This window comes from Aulonocara stuartgranti (assembly GCF_965226115.1).
Source record: "Aulonocara stuartgranti genome assembly, chromosome: 12".
Classification (NCBI taxonomy): domain Eukaryota; kingdom Metazoa; phylum Chordata; class Actinopteri; order Cichliformes; family Cichlidae; genus Aulonocara; species Aulonocara stuartgranti.
In genome coordinates this window covers 12,164,263-12,186,493 of record NC_138948.1, presented here as the reverse complement: position 1 = coordinate 12,186,493, position 22,231 = coordinate 12,164,263, and the positions used below count along the sequence as shown (strand labels likewise).

At 39.0% G+C, this 22,231-nt stretch overlaps 1 protein-coding gene across 5 annotated transcripts in view; it reads left to right on the top strand.

Moving 5' to 3' along the window:
* Positions 1-22,231, top strand: part of kcnip3b (Kv channel interacting protein 3b, calsenilin) — a 54,985-nt gene that overhangs the window by 16,013 nt on the left and 16,741 nt on the right. For 2 of the 5 annotated variants that reach the window (XM_082556118.1, XM_082556122.1), the window contains one exon: positions 4,873-5,047. In XM_082556118.1, coding sequence (XP_082412244.1) covers positions 4,873-5,047 — 175 coding nt within the window. Of the gene's footprint in view, positions 1-4,872; positions 5,048-19,273; positions 20,745-22,231 lie in introns of those variants that run through there. The other 3 variants (XM_082556119.1, XM_082556121.1, XM_082556120.1) reach the window with 3 other exon arrangements.

Sequence of the window (22,231 nt, the reverse complement as noted above, 5' to 3'; positions counted from 1 at the left end):
TTCTCTGCATTTTGCGACTCACAGCTTTAACCCAACTTTGTTCTGAAAAGCTCGCCCTTTTAAACAAGGTTTGAACAGCAGGTGGGTCAGTTACTGTCTCACAGCCAGAACTGTGTGCCTGAAAGGACCAAGGGTAGAAATAAACTGCCTGAAACCGAGTGGTTAAAGCTGCCTGAATTGTGAATTGGCTCACACATAATAACTTAATCTGATGTTATTTGAAACATTGGCTATGTATAGAAATATAAGCATGCAGAAATTATAACAGTCAAAAGTTAAACACATAATTTGTTGGGCAAAAAGAGAATTATTGTAGTTTTGGTTCTGTACACCACCTCAGTGGATTTCAAATTAAACAATGTGTGAGTAAAATGCAGACTTCCAGCTTTACAAAACTGCGTTACATGAACTGTTTTAGAATTACAGCCAGTTTCATGGCCAAGTGAGGTTTGTTCTCTCATTATTTAATGACAAATGGAGCCTAATATCTCAATATAATTCAAAGTGCTGTGCCCCAAAGCCCAAGAGATGTCAGTGCAAGTGAGGGAAGCCATCATTAGGATGACAAACCAATTAAACCAATGAGTGATAAAGCAGAAACTTCAACAGTAGCCACATCAACATCTGGTACATAATTAAAGACGAGGAATGCGCTGACCAGCTCAGCAACCCCTAAAGGCCTAAAAGAAGACAGAAGACAAGTAAAGTACATGATCAGAGAATTATTTTTATAGTTAAAAACAACAACTTCACAATATGTAACCAAGTCAAGAGCATGCTTAAGGAGGCAGATGTATCATTGTCAAAGTCCCGATTAAGAAACGGCTTCATGAATGGAAAGACTGGGGGTCTACAAGAAGGTGCAAACCACTGATTACGCGCAAGAACAAGAAGGTCAGATTAGACATTGTCAGAAAACATCTTAAAGATGCTTATTGTTTCATTTAAAGCATAGGTGTTAAACTCTGGCCCGCGGGCCACATTTGGCCCGCAGCCTAATTACATTTGGCCCACGAAGCCACACCAAATTACTATCAGAGCTGGCCTACTGGTATTATACAGCTAATATATATATTGTTTAGTATTAAGCTTTGCTTGTTCCAGATTCAGTTTTTCAGCAAAACGTGTTTGAGTCCATAAGAAAAGATTCATTCTTATATCTGGATGAATAAATATATTTCAATAAATATATTTCAATAAATATTAACGTTAGCCCGCGACTTTGTTCCAGTTTTGAATTTTGGCCCACTGTGTATTTGAGTTTGACACTCCTGATTTAAAGTCTACTGTGGTGGTGACAGAGGCAAAACTACAAAAAGTGTGCAATTCTCCAACAAATTGTGGACTTAACTGTACACTTTTGAGTACATAAACACCATCAGTCCTCTTTAACTTCGTTTCTCTTTGACTGTGTTTCATTTTAGAGTGATCCAGATTCACTCTGTAACGTAATAAGGCCAGAGTTTATGCTTCACATTAGCCAACCTCCGCTGAAGTAACAACCCAGCAACTTATATTTAATAATTGATGGCAGAGCATAGCGATGCGTACGGCTTGGCTCCTCTGTTTGCTCTGAGCGTTATGGGTCCCTTATAGGATGTGCATGAGTGTTATAGTGGATGTTGTACAGACATTACGAATGGGAAGTGCCGCCCCGGGACAAAGCCAGCTGAAGCGTTAAGAAACAGAAGATACTAGCTGCAAACGTGTGTGTGTGAGTGAGTGACTGTGAGTATGCCTACATGTCCAGCAGCCCATGAATAAACAAATAATGTAGGGCTGCATTTTCTGTTGTTTGCACTGTGCCTGTCTGCATCTGTTTGTCTTACGGCCCTCACTTTGGAGTTTGGGACTTTCTCTTAAAAGCCACGCTGAAAACAACACTTTCCAATAATCTACTTCTCCAAAGAAGCGAGTCACTGCTGAGCACATTTGCAGCATATATGTCACTGTTGACATGCGATTAAACAGATATTGTATGTTGTCATTACGATACAAGCCATCTTCATCCATCTCTTTCCTCGCAGTTGTCCCTCTCAGCCACTTTTTCCACTCATCTTTCGCTGTTTTTACCAATCTGTTCATGTGGAAGATGCACAGAAATAACCTTGAAAATGTATTCCCCAGCAAAGTGCTTTCATATCTTCACCTCCTATCTTCCCATCCTCCATCCCTCTGTCCTCTGGCCGTCCTCAGATGGGCCACGATTCATTATGGTAATTGACTTCGGTTCTTCCAGGAACATGAGCAGACCTTGTTCTCCTCACATCTTTTTCTTTTTTTTCTCTCGATCTCTCTGTTTCCCTTTCTGCCTTAAAGTAAAGGATTTGCATGGTCAGACTCCCACAGAATCAAATAGCTGTTAAAAATCCTCCGTGTGTTTGTTTGTGCACCCTGCATCTTCATTTTCCCCCCTCCTCTCCCTCTGTCATCCCTTTCTTCCCTCTCTTGCCAATAGCATAACGGGGTGTCTGTTTGTTCACTGTTCACCTCTTTCATCTTCCTTCCTGCACATGTGTGTGTATGTGACTATTTTGCATGCACCCAGCAGGAGCAGCTTAATAGAGCTTATTGAGAATCTAAGAAAAGACATTCTCAGTAAATCAGAGATCGCATCGGATCAAATCAATGTTTGCTGGATAAAAAAAACTGAAAGGCCAAGATGTGAAGGAAAGAAATTGAAAAATATATTAGAGCCAAAAACGTTATCTCCTCTGATGAAAGCGGATAAATGCTAAATATGAATGAGATGGTAGGGATGGGGCTTGCATGGTAAGCATTACAGGGAGCTGAAATATGAAAATGAACAGAATGAGGCTTTTAACTAATCTGAAATTAAAGTTATTTCAGCTATTTAAAGATGTGAGAGCATGATATTTGTAGATGAAGTGGAAATAATCTCTTTAAGCATGGCTTGCTCTTATTCTTTCTTTTGGATCTAATAGGTATCAGAGATACGTTGTGTGCTTTTATTTGTAGCCAGAAATATGAAACCGTCCTTACTTAAATTTCAAGACTGTTTTGTGACTGATACACTGTTGGTGTCTCACCAGTTGTGTTATTGTTGTCTGGCTCTTAGTAAGAAAGTTTATCTGCCACTGGAAAAAAAAAGTAAAAGAAAAAGTATCAGGCAGACTTGTCAAGGAAAAAAAAAGGCAAAATTTCAGATTAGTACGTCAGAATTTCGACATACAAACTCACAACGTCAAAGTTTTGACTTATGTACCATACAGAAGCTTGTGTAAAATAAATGTAGTATAGTCAATATAGTATTGAGTACTGATATCTCAATCTCTTAAATCAGTGCTGGATGATTCCATGTGTTTATTGGCCTTTAATTGCATCTTATACTGTCTGTTGTCCTCCACTGATCGTTTGTGCTGCTGTAACTGTTATTTTGATCTATCTCTTAAACTTTAAACTTCCTGTTTGAATAAATGCGCCGTTGTCTTCGCCACAAAATGTATATAAATGATGAGCTATTAGCATCTTTTAGTTTCTCTATATTATCACTGGCCACTTCCATGTTGGTTTTTTTGTGCGCGAGGGTGCATTAATAATGCTAGCTAGCTTAGTTTGAAAGCTAGCTAGCATTAGCAAACAGTAGCAAACTGGCAAACAGTACTGGTACAACACACAGGCACACATATGTGTAAGCTCTAGAGGTTTTATATGGAGAAAAATAACCTACCCCATACTGTTTTATTCATCATAATTATTTCAGGTTATTAATATGTTTAATTTTCTGTTTTTGTCACATGATAATCTTTGCTAAACTCTTGTTCTTCTATTGTACCATAAGATGAAGCATCTATTGAAATGAAGTAGGACTAAATTCATATAGGACTAATTAGATAAAGACTTTTACTCTGGAAAACTGAAGCCTAACATCCTTGGATACCTCACTGATAATCCATTACAAAGGCTCCAACTACACAGACACGGTGAAGCGGTCCAAGTCAGAACGTTGAATTGGCAGAGGTGAGGCCCAACGGTCAGCTCTGTCCAAATGGATGACTTATAAAATATTCAGTGGTTATGATTTTTTTGTTGTAGGCAGTAAACGTACTCTTTAATGCTGTAAAGCAGGATTTGGCCATCACTTTCAGATGGGCTGGGACACCGTACCCGTGGAACCTAGAAAACGAAGCTTTCCAACATGCATTAAATATTCTGAAAGGGTCTTTTTAAACCCCAAATCCCATCTTTTTCCAAATCTACTATAACAAAGAACTTGTAATGCCTAAATCAATTGGTGGGTGCAAAAGAAATTTAAAAATAGCCCCCAGTGAGAGCTAAACTCCAGTCTCCTTAATGAAAGGATGGACCTTTCCACTCCTGGGACAGTGGAAACACTCTTAAATGTCATTTGAGAGATGTTTATGTGACTAATTTCAGTAGGTGGGAATAGTCTAGCAGCTCTAATCAATATTTCTCATTAACAGCGGCTGCAAACAATGTTAAAGAAACGGAACAGCAACAGAGGGAAACAGCAACTGGTATTAACATCATCAGCATCGTTCAGCTCCCTGTTTTACTGTCATGGTTCACTGTTACGTCATGTCAGCAGACAGTTGGTGGCAATGGAAAAGCTCTCATGTGCTTATAAAACCTCATAAAACACTAAAGAGATCCAGAACTGAACTCTTTCTGAACCTCTTTAAAGAGTTCCTGAAACACTTGCAGTTCAGAGATTAATCAGATTCTCTAGGCTTGCACACACACACACACACACACACACACACACACTTACTCATAATCTCTGGCTCCATTTGAACATTTCAGTCAGATTTGTTTAATTTTAATTTTGTGCTGAATTCTCTCCCGCTTCCTCCTCTTCCTCCCTCATCCCCTCCCTTCCCCTCTCTCCAGGCGGATGGCAAGGTGGTCGATGGCAGCCTGCTGGGAGATGCCAACGGCGTCGAGCCTGCACCGGGCAGAGTGAAGGATTCTGGGAAGTGGCAGAAGCCGCGGTTCTCTCGGAGAGCTCTGATGAAGTGCTGCCTGGTGAAATGGATCATCGCCAGCACGCAGCCACAGGACAAAGGTGAGAGGAGTGACATGAGCATCTCAGGCTGAGTGTGACATGTGGGGTGAAAGCACAAAGAGTTTGAACTGATCAATGGCTTTGACACATGAATCCCAAAGTTCCTGCAGACTGAGCTGGTCAGTTGACCTCAGGGTCAAGTACCAAGAGATAATTTAAAGTCATACGCTCATTTATCAAAAACCTCTACACCCTCGGTCACCATTAATATTGTCCACAAACCTGAATACCCTCTCCAACGCCTCCTGTGCACTGCTTTTTATCTGTCTATTGACTTTGTCTTTGAAAGGAAAACAGATGCACAGAGGTCGCAACCACAAAACTGTATAGATAACAATAACAATAAAAAGCACAGGTAAGTGAATTAAAACCGATTAACAAAATACAATAATTAGAAGTTTAAAAAATGCTGATTTTTTTTTTTAACAAAAAGGGGGTAAATAAGTAAAATGAGACCCTAAAAATATAATCGATAAAATAAGCAACATATTGACAAGCTAAACTACTGAAACAGGCAGTCAAAATTAAACCTTAGAGCACCTTCACTAGTATTGTTCCAGATGTTTGAACGATACTTGTCCTCACTGTTTTGTTTTTTTTTAAATATGAAAACAGTCTTCTTCTTTGTGTTTCGGTGTAGTGTAGCCACTCCAGAGTTTTCATGTCTCTGCCTCCTGTTTGCTACTTCCTGTTTTATTTTGATACTCTGTTGTCTCCTGTGTCCTGTTTTATGTTTTCTTGTCTCCCTGCCTTGATTGTATGCACTGCTGTGTTTTCTCCAACTGTTTCCACTTTCCCTTGTAGCCCTTGTAATACTTGAAATACTGGAAATTTTTAGCTTTGCAGTGTAGCAGAGAAAATGGTTACTTAAGCCTTTCAAAGCTACATTTGAGAATTATGTTTGACTTCTGAGTAGGGCTGAACGATATATCGCATTTGCGATAATATCGCGACATGATCAAGTGCAATTTTCTAACCGCAAAGGCTGCGATTATACTGCGATTATATTATACAATTCATGGGCTGCATCCTCCTGAGGCCGCATTTGTAGACCGATTACGTCACAGCGACGCGCCGAAGGCTGTCCAAATTACTACCATATCCCAGAATTCATAGCGCGGCCCAGCCAAACTCCAGTTTCCAGCAATGGCGGCCGCTACTAAGTTTTAAAATTACTCATACTAATCTTTCTGGGTCACAAAATAAACTTTTAACATATTTTCAGGCGAGAAAGTAGTTGTGTAAACATCAAATATCTGCTCGGTTTATCAAGATATCCCATATTTGCAAAAGTGCTTCGACGTTTTCAGAGGCGTCTGCTACCCACCAGCTCGACAGCTAGCCGGGAGCTCGAGGGTTACTGATGCGGCCGAGAACGGCACAACTCCCGGCACATCATTTTCTTATCACCGCGGAGTTTCGCTGCTCGGGTTAAACGTAATATATAAGTCACTTAGACAACCTAAAAATGTTATTGTTGGGCTTTTTTCAGTGTTTTGTTTGTTCGTGAGTAAATCGGTTTGGCTGAGATTAAAGTTATTAGATTAGATAAAATAAAACTTTATTAATCCCCCGGGTGGGTTCCTCCTTGGTTTTCACACAGCTGACTAAACGTCAAACAGAAAACTTATTAAACAGAAGTATGAGACAGTCGAGAATTTACACCAGTGTCTGGTTATATTTTAGATAGCAAGAAGCAGACGGCCGAGTTTATTAAACTCCACCGAGACAGCGGTGACGCTAATCAGAACTAGACCGTCCAATTTCACGCCTTTAAACTTTAAAGGCGTGTTTGTGTGTGTGTTTATACAATTGCTATTATGTTTGCACTTTATGTGTAATGTTACTGACTGCAGAGATCAGTAAGATGTGTGTATTTTTTATTTATTAGTTTTATTTATTTAATATTATTTTTTAATTGAATGACTGTCTAGTAGTTCACAGATGTCGAAAAACTGAGTGTGGTAAAGCCACTGATTTTTTTTATGTATATTTCTGCAATCTGCACATTGTACTGACTTTCATTTTAATGTTTACACCAGGGTTCCTTGTCAGCACTTTATGCTCAGATGTTTGTAAGCTAAAAATAAACTATTGTGTATGTTCAAATATACTGTTGTGATTGAAGAAGTTAAATAAAAATGTCAGTCATCAATTCATGCATCACCTCATGTCATCATAACAGAGGTCTGTCTTCCAGGAAAGAACAGTTTAAAATTAATGTAATATAGTATTGGCCATACTATATGATGTATTGCTTGTCTTTGTTTAATAATACAGAAGACAAAGACCTTAAAAAATAATCGCATATCGCATCGCAATCGCAATATTGGGGCAAAAAATCGCAATTAGATTATTTTCCATAATCGTTCAGCCCTACTTCTGAGCATATTACCCTGCATTATAAATAGTTGTTCCTTCCTCTGGCTTTACAGGCCTCCAGTCTTGGTTTGTTCAAAGGGGTTATTGCTCCACCCAGTGGTCCAGCTGTTATTGTACACAGTTAGTCTTTTCCCCGCAGGGAGGAAAAGAGACTCTTTTAATTTTAATCTTTATACACATATACATGTGTTTTACTGAAGCCTGCTTGTGAATGGCAGAAAATATTATCTGATGTTTGTTGATTTTAAAATAGCTCTAATGTAAGAAAACATTTCTACAGTGCAAATAAAATCCATAGTTTAGTTCTGGATATTTATTATAAAACAAGAAGAAACCCAAATCATCTCAGTGTGCTCTCATCAGGGCTTTGCCTCCTCTGGGTCTTCCTTTCTTTGCCAATTCTTCAGCACTTCATGACCTCCTTTCCTCTTCTTGTCCTTCCCTGTCACTTCTTAATCACCATCATCTTTCTTCCTTGCAGACTTTATTCTTTCCTTGCTGCCTCTTCTACTTCCTTCTTGACTTACTTGCCTTCTATCTTTCTCTTATTTGTTTACTCCTGTTTTCATCCCTCCTTTTTTTCATTCCTTCACTTTTCCTTCATCATCTGTCTGTCCTACCCCTGGCTTCTTCCTGTCCATCCTTCTCCTTACTTCACTTCTGTCTCTATTCCTTCTCCTTCCTCATCCCTGCCTCATAACACCATATTTGTCCCCAACTGTATTCTGCTCCTAAACTTTATTTTCATTTGTTTTTTGTTTGTTTGTTTGTTTGTTTGCTTGTTTTTATCATTGGAGGCATGCATTTCTGTGTCCAATCAGTTTAAAGTTTAAATTTAAATAACACAATGAGGCAGAGTCTGTGGCTGTGACCTGTCTGAGCTCAGTTCACGCTGTAATGTAATGGCTCTGGTAGAAGTTCTTCACTTTTTTAAAAACGTAATCAAAGTTTTTGACAAAACGATTTCTAATATTTGAAAACACTTTTCATCACTGAGTGGATAAAACTTATATTGCCTGGATGTGGAGATGCTGGAAAATATGTTTGGATATGGTTTTTTTGCATCATTGTTCCAGGATTGTTTTTGTTTTTTCGGGCTTATAGAGACAAGTTCGGGTCATAGTCATTAATTATGCCCACTCCTCTGGCCAGCCCATGCAATCAATAAAGCCCATTAGGAGAGCTACACACACAGTCATAGACCTGTTTTGTACATTTTCTCTAAAACCTGTTGCAGAACAATTTTATCCACATGGACACATTTGAAGAACTCGTACTTCTCGTATTTCTGCTTTTAAATCATGCTTGCTTAAATGAAAATAGAAAGTTAACTATAAATCTAATATCGGGCTGTTTCCAGCAGAGAATAAAAATAATGTCCACCACTGTGCGCAGAGGGACTTCCAGTGATTTAGCACAGATATTTATACCTTGAAGGTTTCCACCCAAGCACCTGTGCAACCAAATTACATCTATTAGTTTTGAGGTTGTTTGTTTGTTTTACATGCCTTGATGTGCACTAATGCACTTCATCAATCTTTAACAGATTCAAGTAATCCTTCAGGTCTTTTCCTCTTTGCCTCTGGCTGTGAGATCAGTGAATAAGCTCTTTGTTTGCAGGAAACAGGAGCGCAGTGAGTAAAAAAGAACAGGACTAACAATCACAGAGAGAGAAAGAAAAGTGGGGCTGTGATGGGATCTATTTCATCTTAGCGGTGTCGAGGGAAAAGCGAGAGGGATTCAGCAGTGGAAGTGGGCAAACCCTCACCTCGATAATGGCCAGCAGCTAAAAATAGCAGCGCAGAGACGGAGATGTGAATCAGTGGTGTGGGTGTAGTTTAGGTGTGGAGAGTTAGAGACAGTGTGCAGGGTTTGAGCAGGATAACTGCAGTTTATACACTGCTGGAAACGAAGGACTACAGACAGTGGGTTTAATCATTTCTATTTTCAATAGTGAGTCATGAAGTTAGGTATTAATCACTCCAGATATCTCCTGTTAGCTCAGGATTACTTATCACTCAATGGGTGAAGTTGTGAATAAATCAAGTGAAGCGTGTCTAGTTTTATGAACCATGTATTCAAGCTTGATTAAGTTTGACTGGACTTTTTAAGGTTAAGAAAGGATTAAAGCCAGATAACAAAGGCTTTTTCACAAATGTGTTGTGTTCTACGATTATTCCTGAGATTAATCAAACTAATAATAAACTAAGTGCTTACACTTGGTGGGAGGCAGATATCTGCAATGAATGAATGAATCATCTATGTTAAGATGAGACTTTTTCATAGGCACAGATTTATTTATTTAGCTTCCATAACATGTCTTCTTCATCAAAACCTGCACACTAGACATTTAATGCTTATTTTACACATTTAAACATCCAAACAGCAAATTTCAGAAAACTTTGAATACAAAAATAATTATAATAAACTGTAAGTTCCATTGTGTCAACGTTGCTTGCATTTTTTTCAATGTAAAATAGCAGTTTCTAATTAAAATGTATAGAAATCTATGGAAATCTGCACTCCGCTCACAAATGCACAAACCAAGCGTTCCAGTTTTAATCCCGTTTGTATTCTGAGCACCGAGGTTTGTTCATATATTATTCAGAGGCTGATTTGTAGAACATTTTCATCTGGGAATACTCCTGTCTCTCGTGATTTATGAAGTCATAAACTCATAATATCTTCTCCGTAAAAAAAGAAAATTAACATTTTAGCCGCTAAACAAACTTAAAGTATGCCGTGATGTTTTTATGCTTCTTGTTTTGGTTAAAGTAGTCTAAAGATATTGAATTTAAAGTGATATAAAACAGGAAAAACACGAATAAACAGTTCCTATAAATAAAGTCAGCTATACTGCACAGCTCCACTCTGTTTTGGCATGCATGACTTCTTTCATTTCAGTCAGCATAAAGTTTAATCTCTACTTTAAGTTACTCTCACACCAGGGAAGAAGAGTGAGATAAGAAGGCTGTATCAGTGAAACTGAAAGACGAAGAGATATCAGTGACTGTAACACGAAAAGTGTAATATGAGTCGGATTAGATATGGAAGGAAAATGAGGGAGGGAGCTAAGCAGAATATTGGGATTTCTTTCTCCGTGACTGTACACGTTGACACGGTGGTCCCAGTGACCACGATGGCTGATGATGGCTGAAACAGGAAAAGCGGCGATTGGGGGGGGGGGGGGGGGGGGGTTCTTTTGTGGTTTGTCAGACTGGGTCGTGTTTAAGGAAAGCAATGGTGATTCGAGTCACCTCGTCTGAGACACCAAGGGTAGTGGAGAGAGGAGGAGGAGGAAGTGAAGATCACCTGTAAGCAAAGTGGGACAAATGAAACAACCTTTATATCAGAAGACTTTTCTGTGTCTTATCACATTCCTGATTTTTCCTGCAAGATCAGCATTTCTTTTTTACACTGTGTGGTCTATTTGGCCAAAGTTTGGATGATGAATGCATGCAGGGCACACTGTGAAAAGGAAATCACCAAGCTGCTGCGCTGCTTCTTTGGCTTCATCACCGGGACACTAGTTCAAGGTATTTTCTTTTTTGTTCGGTCGTGCATTTTTCATTCCGCTTATTAAAACAGCAGATTATAGGCAAGGCAAGGCAAGGCAAATTTATTTGTATAGCACAATTCAACAACAAGGTGATTCAAAGTGCTTTACAGAGACATTAGAAACAAAAACAAATAAAAAGCATGATTTAAAATGATTTATAAACAAAAGCTGATTTGTTTTCTGTCCTGTTTATTTATTTTCCAGTTCAAAAATATCTACATGCATGCTTTTCATTATTGTCATATAAGTAACAAAGTCCACTTTTCAGCTTTAACTTAAGTAGTTTTATTATATGTTTGTCTATACTTGTAGTCCTTCACATTTATCTGATGGAAATTGACAATTTTTTAAACTTAGGTCAATTGAGCAAAAACCTTTTTTCAGAAATTCTTCAGAAACTCTAAAATCTCTCAGATGGCTTGATGATAGTTCAGGCTCCAAAGATACCAAATAAGAGACTATTTGTATAGAATTGGTGCATCAGGGCTTTCTTTTTCCTCCTCTTCTTCTTCTCTCTTAATAATGATCTCACTGACTTATCCTGAGACCTGATCCCTAGTTTGGGACCACTGAGTTAAACTGCCTAACTTTAATGTAAAGTTACAAATGCTGCTGGTTAAATGTAGATAAAAAGAGCAGGCTATGATTGTAACCACAGAGGCTGAATTCTTTCATTTATGCAACAAAAGTTGAAAGTTCATTTTTAAAGGAAGCTGGCATGGTGGTGTAGTGATTAACACTGTTACCTCGCAGAAAGTAGACCCTGGGTTTAAATCCCCCAGCTGGGGACTATGTGAAGTTTACATTCTTGTGTCTCTGTGGGTTCTCTCCAGGTATTCTAGCTTCTTTCCACAGTCCAAAAACAGGCACAAGGGTCAGGTCATTTGGGCTTTAAAGTTGGCTGTAGGCTTGACCCTGACCCAGCTTCAGCATGACCCTGAAGTGGATAAGCAGAAATAAATGGATAGACATTTGAAGTATTACAGTACATCATCAATGGTACGATTGTGTTGGTTGTTTGACTTTATGAACAGGCTGAATATGTGCCTGTGTCTGCCTTGTTTTACAAATGTTGCCACAAGTACTTTAAGGATGAAAATATGTTGTGGAAATAAGAATCAAGAAGTGCTCTTTTTTATTGTGTTAAGCATACACTGGGACCTCCAAAATTTGATTTTTATTACTCTTCTATTCTCCTTTTTATTGATCTGTCCTTTATGAATGTATCTCTATGTCCTTCCATCAGCATTGATTAGATGTAAGTCTATCTGCTGTCCTCCTCTTCTGTCCTTTCGTCCAGCAAACATCATCAAGCCACCACCAGCTGAATCAGCACCTGATACTTCTTGCTTTTCCAGCCCGCTGTTTCCTCTTTATCAGCCCTCCTTGTATCACCTTCTTTGTTAAATTGTTCAGACTCATTATGTTTGCTGTTTCCCTTTCTGCTCCTAAACTCTGTGCAGACAGGTGAGGACACCTCAGGATATCAGGGCAGTGACAAGACACAACTCTGGATGATGGATGAAAAACTTATTTTGCCTCCTCCTCAGTTTAAACTCTCTGCTGTTCAGCTGTTTCCTGTTTGAATATTTCTAACCAAATTCTGCTCAGGTCTCCAGTGATCAGCTAGCTAGAGGTAGATAAGGGAATATGAGAGGATATTTCAGTGCTGGATAAAGAGAAATTTAAAAATAAAACAACCGTAGCAGCGCGAGGGGAGCGGAAAAGTAAGACTCTGTTTTAATCACACATCCAGGCCTGGCTTTGAACCTGCCAGGCTGAGGTGGGTTTATGAAAAGGAGATTATCTCATATGGATATAAGACTGGATTTAGTTTTAATTGGAAAATTAAAAAAGTTGACGGAGTGAGGCAAAGACAGCAGGAGTGTAAAAAGTGTGAAAAAGATGCCATCTTTTCCCCCAATGGCCACTAAATGGTTTTTGCAGCTCTTGGAGTTGGAGAGGACGTAGAGCAAGTTTACATGTCTGGGGTGCTGTTTACTGACAGTGTAGAGGGCAGTTCCTGTCAACACTTGGTGCAAAGTTTTCATCTTATGTCCCTGGGGTAGGTTGTTTGGGAAGAAACGGGCATTAAAGAGACTTGGATGATTTAGTCATCTCTCTTCTGACTGAGCAGCAGGGTGTTTAAAGTCTGTGCACAGCCTTTAAAGATTTCCTTGCATTCGCAGATTTCCACTCATGTTCGTGAACATACTGCAAATAACAGGGTGGATTCAGGGAGGCAGGCTTTACAAATTAAATTTCTTGCTTTGTTTTATTCCTGATGTTCTCCTGTCAAACATGGATACAGATGTCGTGAGAAACCACACATTGTCTTCCTTTTCATTTATGGCTTAGTAAGCTTGTCTATGATCTGGCAGTAATCAGATCATATACAAACTTGATCTAATCAAAATTTGATCTAATATCTCCAGTTTCTTCTTGTGTCAGTGAAATAACACGAGTGGCTCTTCTCTGCTGTTTGGTGTCTGACGCCCTCTGGTGGACAGAGTGGATATAACATGGCAAATACATTCCTCAGTTCAAACTTAGTTTTATGACAACAGTAAAAAAAAACAGCTTTTTATGGGCTAAAAATTATAATTTTATAATTTTGATTTTTAAATTTACTGCAAATATCCAAAATGATAGAGACCTTGTCTTTGGTGGGAAAACTGTGAAATGACAAATTTTAATAAATTAGATTATTTATTTTTCCATTTTCTAATAATTCAATAATTTCTATTTAGGATAGATAAACCAAGCAGAGACTCGCCTATCAAAGCCAGAGTATTTCATTATAATGCAGTGAAGACGAAAATGAGATTACATTTTGGAATCGGCTCTGGTCTGAAGAGTCAACTAAAAAATAAGGTGATAAACAGCTTGACTAGCTCTGTCTAAAGAAAATCAGCTATAAGCCTGTTTTATTCTCCATATTTGTACAAGTTTAAAAAAAACAACAAAAGTTGCATTTTGTATGTCAACGTGATGTCCAAAGAGATGATCTAATTGAGGGAGGGAGGCTAAAAACACAAACCTATCTCAAAATCTCATCAATCTGGTATTTTCTTAAAGAGATTATACGTGCTCAGCTCAAAGACTTCAGAAGAAAACTGCAGTGCCCAATGACAGAACTGGTTAAAGAAAAACAGCTTCTCAACATCTAACTTAATAATAAGAGGAGGTTGGCATGTCATTGTCAAAGTCTCTGTTCAAAAAACACCTTCATGAATGTCTTGATGCATGCTCAATCATCCAGGTAAGTAAATCTCCAAAAGTTGATTCTGTTCATCTGGACGTAGCGTTTTGTGGGAGAAACGTTTCGTCACTCATCCATTCAGTCTCAGCTGACTGCAGGTTTCCCCAAATCTTATAAACAGTAAATTTGCATAATGACTGAAACCAGCCCACGAAGGAACAGTGGGCTGGGAGGTCAGTTCCTTAATCATAATTATGCAAATTCTCATGACCATTGATCAACAACCACTGACCAAAACACCGGGTCTCTGTGGCTTTTAAACCCCAAAACACACTGCGCCAAAAATTGGTCCACCCCAACACAGAAGAGCTACCTCATCAGGCCAGGACTCTGCAGTCTATTTACACCTACAGGCCAGTGGACACTCTTTCAATGATGAGGATGTACACATCCTGGACAGGCAGGAACGCTGGTTTGAGCGCGGAGTCAAGGAGGTCATTTACATGAAAAGGGAAAGACCATCTCTGAATCGAGGAGGGGGCCTAAAGGTACATCTTTCGCCATCTTACAATTCTATGACTGCAGCCATTCCCCAACTCTCTGTGAATGGTAGTCATTGATCAGTGGTTGTTGATCAATGGTCATGAGAATTTGCATAATTATGATTAAGGAACTGACCTCCCAGTCCATTGTTCCTTCAGTGGGCTGGTTTCAGTCATTATGCAAATTTACTGTTTATAAGTTTATAATTGGGGAAACCTGCAGTCAGGTGAGTCTGAATGGATGAGTGACGAAACGTTTCTCCCACAAAACGCTACGTCCAGATGTACAGAATCAACTTTTGGAGACCTTCATGAATGTAAATACAGACTTACATGGAGGTGCAGACCGCTGGCTACATTCAAGAACAAGAAGGTCAGATTAGACTCAGTCTGTGTAGTTTGGATAAAAAAAGATTCGAGCAGATGAAACCAAGATTAACTTGTACTAGAATGATGGGGAGAGAAAGTATAGAGGAGGAAAGAAGCAGCTCATGAAACAAAGCATGGCTCAGGCAATGTTAAGGCATGGACATGTGTGGCCCATGCCATAACATCTGCCAGTGGAAATGTGCCAGCAGTTTTTATTAATGATGGGATGGAAATGGATAATAACTCAAAGCATACTGTAAGAGTAAACTAAAAGCAAAGAGTTAGTGGACCTGTAAAATGTACACGTGTCATATTTTTTACATGCAGTGGGACTGTGTGTTTGCTTTAATTGTTCCCTTGGAGCTCAGATTCTTACTCCCTCCTTGCTTCATTTGTTCCTAGGCTGAACAGCTGCACCTGTCTTTATATTCCTTTATGATTACATTTTTAGATATACATGAGCAGTTTTACGGCATTCCTGGATAACTACATAATCTTTGGGTTATTTTATCCATTAACCCTTGTGTGGAGGAAATCTGCAGGTATGTTTAAAACAGAGTTTCTATCGCTGGAGAAAATGGAGAAGAATTGCTGTTTTACTTGGAAAAACTCTACAGCAACCAGATTTGTTTGCAGTCTGTTAAATTCACAGCTGCTGTCTGAGCGTCTGTGTGCATGAGTCTGATCGTACATCCAAATCCAGTATTGCTGAACAGCACTACATTAAGGTTTCTTTACACAAAAGAGACAAGCATAAAACTTTCCCTTATGCTCTTGGAGGTACTACAGATATTGGGGAGTTGTTTGACTTTCCAGAGCCACAGAAATTTGTGAGACAGTAGGAGTCGAAGTCATGTTTATGTGAGGTGAACGATCTGAAGACAGGAAGGGAGTGAGACAGGCAGAAAAAAAGAAATGTCGGGGCGTCTGCTACATGTGTGATGTGAAAGGTCAGAAGCTCTGCTGTGCTGTTTGATCCTTTTCTCTTTTTTATCTCCCTCTCGCGCTGTGACGTGGTGTCGCAAACTCAAACAGATTTTCAAATGTGGCCTCACACACACACGCGCGCACACACACAAACGTCTCTCTCACCTGTCGCTTTTTCCATTTGCCTTTGTTAGTAGGTGAGATTTGCTCGTTTGCCTCCTCTCAGGCTGAGCTGAGACTTTCAGTGCTCGGAGTCAAACTTGGCGGGCGGCTCAGACATTTGTAAGCATTTTGTTAGCATTGATCTCCACGACCAAGCATTTACATTCAGTCATTTAAAATCTGGATCTTCTCCTGTTAGACGTCTTGCTATTGTGACAGTTCAGCTGATTATGGGAGCTGTGATGGCTGCGCTCTCTGTGGAGGCCAGGAGGCGCCTCTCTCGGCCCAGTTGCCTCTCTCACTGTGGCCACAGTGCAGCCAGGTACCACCGCTCAGGTAGGAACAGACAATGTCACATTATTACTTACTTACAGTATTAATATTACAGCAGTTGAAATGACAAATATTAATGATAATATGATAATTTGTCAGTCAGATATTGTGTATTTTTAGGAATTGAATCAGTCTGTTAGTGAAGTTGCTTCTAGTTTTCTTACTCTTAACTAAAAGGAGTGACACCTGGTGTGGTCTCTCTCTGCTGTAGCCCATCATCTACAAGGTTCGACGTGTTCTGCACTCAGAAATGATCTTCTGTATACCAGGTTGTAACGAGCAGTTATTCTGTCACCAACAAAGCACTTTCATCCATTTTCACACTTTTTTTCCGGACCGTCTCTTTTTTTCTGAACAGAGACGGTACAAGATTATGAAACATTCGAAAAGTATAGAACAAACATCTTTATAAAAAGTCCCCTAAATCACTTTTCTTTCCCATTCTGATGCTCAGTTTGAACTACAGCAGGTCATTTTAATCATTTCTACATAGCTAAATGCATGGGTTGTGATTGGAACAGGTGTAACAAATGAAATAGCCAGTAATTTCTACATGTAAATTATGTTTTTGTCTCTTTATACTCTATGAAAAGGTATTGCTTCCATATTTGAGGGCAGCACGGTGGTGCACTGGTAAGCAACGTCAGCGCACAGGCAATAACATCTGTGTTCTAATCTGTAGCTTGAAGTTCTAATTTTAGTCGCTGGTCAAACTTCTTATGTAAATATTAAAACTTGTGAAGCAAGGAGTCATTTCTTGTGAATTGGTGCTATTGTACTGAAGAGGCTTAAGTGTTATTTAAGTGTGTCTTCCAATCTCAGTAGATCTTTGCTGATATGTCTGACTCAGAGGAAACAGTCTGGGTCCTCTCTTCCTATTTACCGACTGCTGTGTCAGCATCAGCAACAAGCCTACCTTTTAAACCCTGTTAGTGTCCTAATGGTCTCTCTCTCTCACACACACACACACACACACACACACACACACACACACACACACACACACACACACACACACACACACACACACACGGAAATCCGCCAGCATTGATATTTTCTCAGAATAGACCCATACACAATTATTCATAAGTATACACACATGCCCAGATACATGCATGCAGTGTGTGTGTGTGTGTGTATTTAATGTTGGCTCATTATTGCTTGTCTCCTGTCAAATCCTCCTTCAAAGCTGTGTGAAAAATGTAAGTTTGACACTCATTTTAAATCCCACCACAGAGTAACCAGTGACGTGATTCTGTCAGTGATAGGTGACCTCGGTTTTTCTGGTTAAATTCACAAAAAGCAGGAAAAACAGAGGGGATCTCCACCACCTCACCACAGAGATATTGATCTCTCCCACTCCAGCGTCCCATCTGCATCTCCTTTCTCCATCCAAGTCAATACAATAACGCGCACAAACACACATACACACACATCTTATCTTGATGCATTAGCAAATGCAGAGTCATCAGTTATCCTCTTTTGACCTGCTAAACACACACTCACACAACCATACTTATGCACGCTGATACTCACTCAATTATATTTTTCCATGTTATCCTTGGCAAACTGTGGACCATGTTCCAGTAATTCTGTGTAATCATTAAAATGGTTTAGCGATGCATAATTAGGACTCATTATACGTCTGATTCAGAGTAAAACAGATAAGTGGAAAGATCAAGAAGTTACACGTGTAGGGAGGCTGATGTTCCTATTTGATCTCTGCGTTTGCTCAACCTCGAATTCTTGACTCCAGCCCTCATATGCAAACAGGATCAGCTGAGGATGGTGACAGTAATGGAGCTGGCAGAGCCACAGTGGTGTAATGTGTATCATATGTGGATTAATGAAATAATATAACAATATAATAATATCACAAAAGCTATAAGATGCAAAATGAAGGTACAAAATAACTAAAAACATGTACCAGAATAAAAAAAATAAAATAAAACATCTTACAAAGTTGCCACAAAGACACAACAAACTATTATAAAAAGAGATGTGCACAAAAATTTCAAAATGACAAGAAGATACTGAAATCATTTTGCAAAAAAGATGCAAAACAAACACAAATACAGTCTGACCAAAAAAGAAAAATTACAAAAATACACAATATAACCACAAAAAGATGTAGAATTACTGCAAAGAGGTACAGAAACATCACAAAGAAAAGTAAAACACTCACAAAATGAATACAAAGAAAAATAAAACACCTACAGCAGATGCAAAATAGACCAAAATGGGAACACAGAAAAGGGAAAACAGCTTAAAAACCGCAAGAAATTATGACATAGTGACTCAAGTAGCCACAAAAAATGCAAAACATTTAAAGAATACAGAAAGCTGATACAAAGATGGCACATGTTCAAAAGGAATACTGCATATCTGCAAAAACAAGGTGCAAAATTGTCACAAAGAAACACAAAGTAGCCAGAAAAGGAAGAAAAAACAACCACGGAAGAGATGCAAAACGGCCGCAAAGTGACATGCGGATAGCAGCTATTTATTGACAGTATAAAGCTCTTTATCAGAGGCCATTTATCGAGGGCTCTTCAAGATGAGCATTACTGCAATTTGCTCCCCAAAATGTTTTAAGCCTTAAAAGGTGGATGCAGAATGAATAGTTTGCATAAAAGAGCTCAACAGAGTGGGGAGAAAGTCTGCTATTGGCCATAGTTATGGAACAACGGATGAGATAGAGAGGGAAGGAGGAGGAGGCTGAAAGCTCCAGAGCACATATAGACAGAGGGAAGAAAAGGAGGAACCCAGAGGTTCAAAAAAAAAAAAAAAGTAGAAGGACGGGATGTGCACAAGGTTTAAGGTGGAGCAACTGAGCTGAGGGGTGAAAAGTTGTAGCAAGAAACAGCAACAGATTAATTCAGGAAGCTGCAGAGAAAGAGGAGAGGGGTGGGAAAGTGCATGCGAGTGAGGCAGACACTGAGGGGGGAGGATTCATTCCCCACAGCGACTCTCAGTTTCTCAGGATTTCCCTTCCCGGACACTGCTGCTGCTGCTGCTCTGAGTATGTTCTCTCAGGGGTCATACTCTTCCATATCTGGACTTGGATTTGGCCAAACAATGAAGAGTGGACTGCGATGCCAAGTTTAAACTTAACTGTGGACGCTCAATTTACGCTTGAATGGTGGACGTGGGGATTACTTCCTATTGTAAGAGTACGAGAGCAGAAAAAAGTGATTGTTTAAATGATTTTAAACATCAAGTAAGTCCCATCAGTTTCGGGGTAGATTGTTGTTTCATCCGAATTTTTTTATTTTGAGCAAAGTTCAGTTTTTTCCGTCTTGACTGGACGGTCCGTTTAAAGTGGATACCGCTGAGGTTAGAGAGTCAGATAGTTCTCAGCTTGCAGATAAAACAAGAAGTGTTTTTTGTTTCCAGAGCTGAGGTTTTAGAGATTGCTCATGCGGTTTCGAAATTGTAATGGAGTGATTTATTTATGATCTCTAATGCTGTTTTGCCATTTTATGGCATGGAAGATGAGAAGACCTGGGTTTTTCACGTTCTCTTCTTGGATGTTCTGTTCAATAAGCCTGTCCTATTCAGTCTGACTTTCTCCTAGTAAATGAGTGCAAACTCATGAAAATGGACACCGACGCTGCACCGCATTGTTTTGCTTTTTCTAAATGACATTTTAATCTAAAACCAAGATGTGATTTATTAGTCCACGCTATGCAGCGAAGACTGATAATAGCCGGATTAAGAGGCTGAGTAGTAACGTGTGTCTTTTCCACTGTGAGCTCTAAAAGTCTCCTTTAACTTGATCTAATAAATGGCCTGTGACACAGCTCCCAGTTTTTCTCATGGGTCCAGAGAGGAAGATTTTCCATATATGTCAGCCTCCACATATTTTCCACTTCAACATCAGTGTTGACATTAGAGGAGCCTTCATCCAGCTGGTTCTCATGCTGCTTCCTGGGCCTGGAGACAGCTTCATGCAGTCACCCACTAACCAGGCCGGTTCCTGTTGCCTCTTGGCTCATCCCTGTTGACACCGCTTGTTGTTGAGTAGAGCGCTAACTCGCATCAACCCGAGCTTTCTTTCATCTATCCCCGGGGGCTTGGTTGGCCCTGAGTGGGCTCCTGCCTGTTCTGAAGTCATGGGGATCCAGGGCATGGAGCTTTTCGCCATCGGCGTGGTCATCATCCTTTTCATGGCAGTTCTCAAGCAGTTTGGGATCCTGGAGCCGATGTCCTCGTTTGAAGGTAACAGCCCACCTGCAGCCTTTGCTGGGTAAACTTTTATACACCTTTAAGCACTGCCTGAGTGCACTGCACTGTAGGTTAGTTATATGATAATATCAAAAGTGTTTAATAATAATCAATCAACAATTATAACGTTACATTAAGACCGCTGAGTTGTATCATGTTGCCTTTTGAACTTATAAGACCTCAGCCTCCACTCAATGAGTTATTACTGTTTACATGTGCATGTATAAACACTTGTACCTGCTTACATTATAGTGTGCTATAAATCATTTATTAAATGTTTGTATACTGCGTATAAATTCTAAGTTATGAGGCTTTAATGCGGTTTATGGTTTATGTAATAAACTGTGGTGTTGCATGCCATTATGGAAACACTTCTACAAAAATCTTTACATAACATTGCTTGTTTCCAAATTTGGTTATGAAAATAAAGATAGTCTGCTCCCTTGAGAGTTTAGCAAAACAAACTGTGTAAAGGGTTGCCCAAAAAAAGAAAAAGTTGTCAGGATGAGCTCGTGAAAAATTGACATTTAAGAACTTTTGGACTTTTAAAGGCCGCCACCGCATGATCAGATTTCTCTGTGATTAATCTCTGTCTCCTAGTAAACACAGCTGGACTTATCCAAGACTTCTGATTACTTAGTTTTAACACAGGAAATAATACTCCAGTATTAATCACTGTATCTTTAATAAACTGTACGCTTCAGCCAATCAACGGTTTTCTGCATTTGAATGTTATCACCAATGAAATTTGGAACAGTTACAACTTGTTGCTTACATGTTAATTGATTAATAATATTTATTAAGTATTAATACGTTTATAGACAATATATGAAAATAATATGTGGACAAATATAACCAACAGGACCCATTGTGCTGGTTTTTAAGCATATCTAAAGGGTTTAAATTTAACTCTAGTATTTGTAGTCTTTCTTAGTGGATGTCAATCATTTGGAGAGTGATCAAATAGTGATGTCCACACTGCCTCCTATAACAAACTAAGATAAGTTCATTTTGGTTTATTTTATACTGTCTAGATTACATCACAGAAAAGTACAAACGCAAGTCATGAAACATAGACGTGAAGACGAAGAAACTGTGGTGTTTAGCAGCTGATGAGCCCTTCAGATTAGAGATGTCAAATTTATTTTACATAGTGGGCCACATACAGTCCAGTATGAGCTTAATGGACCAATGAAAGTCCTCTTTCTATCAGTGCAAAGATGTTTTAACTACTTGTTAATATATTAATATAAGGAGTGCAATTTCAACAATAAGCTTACTTTTTCTATAAGCCTGACTCTGTGAGCTTAAATCATAAGAAATAAATGTTTGAAATTACAACACTCATTGAAAAAAATAAAATAAAAATAAAGAAAGAAATATACATATATAAGTAGAGCAGACACACAGGTAAAAGCATGTGTTCACAAATTATGAAACACATGTACAGGAGTAATTTAAGATACTGAAATTTAACTTTT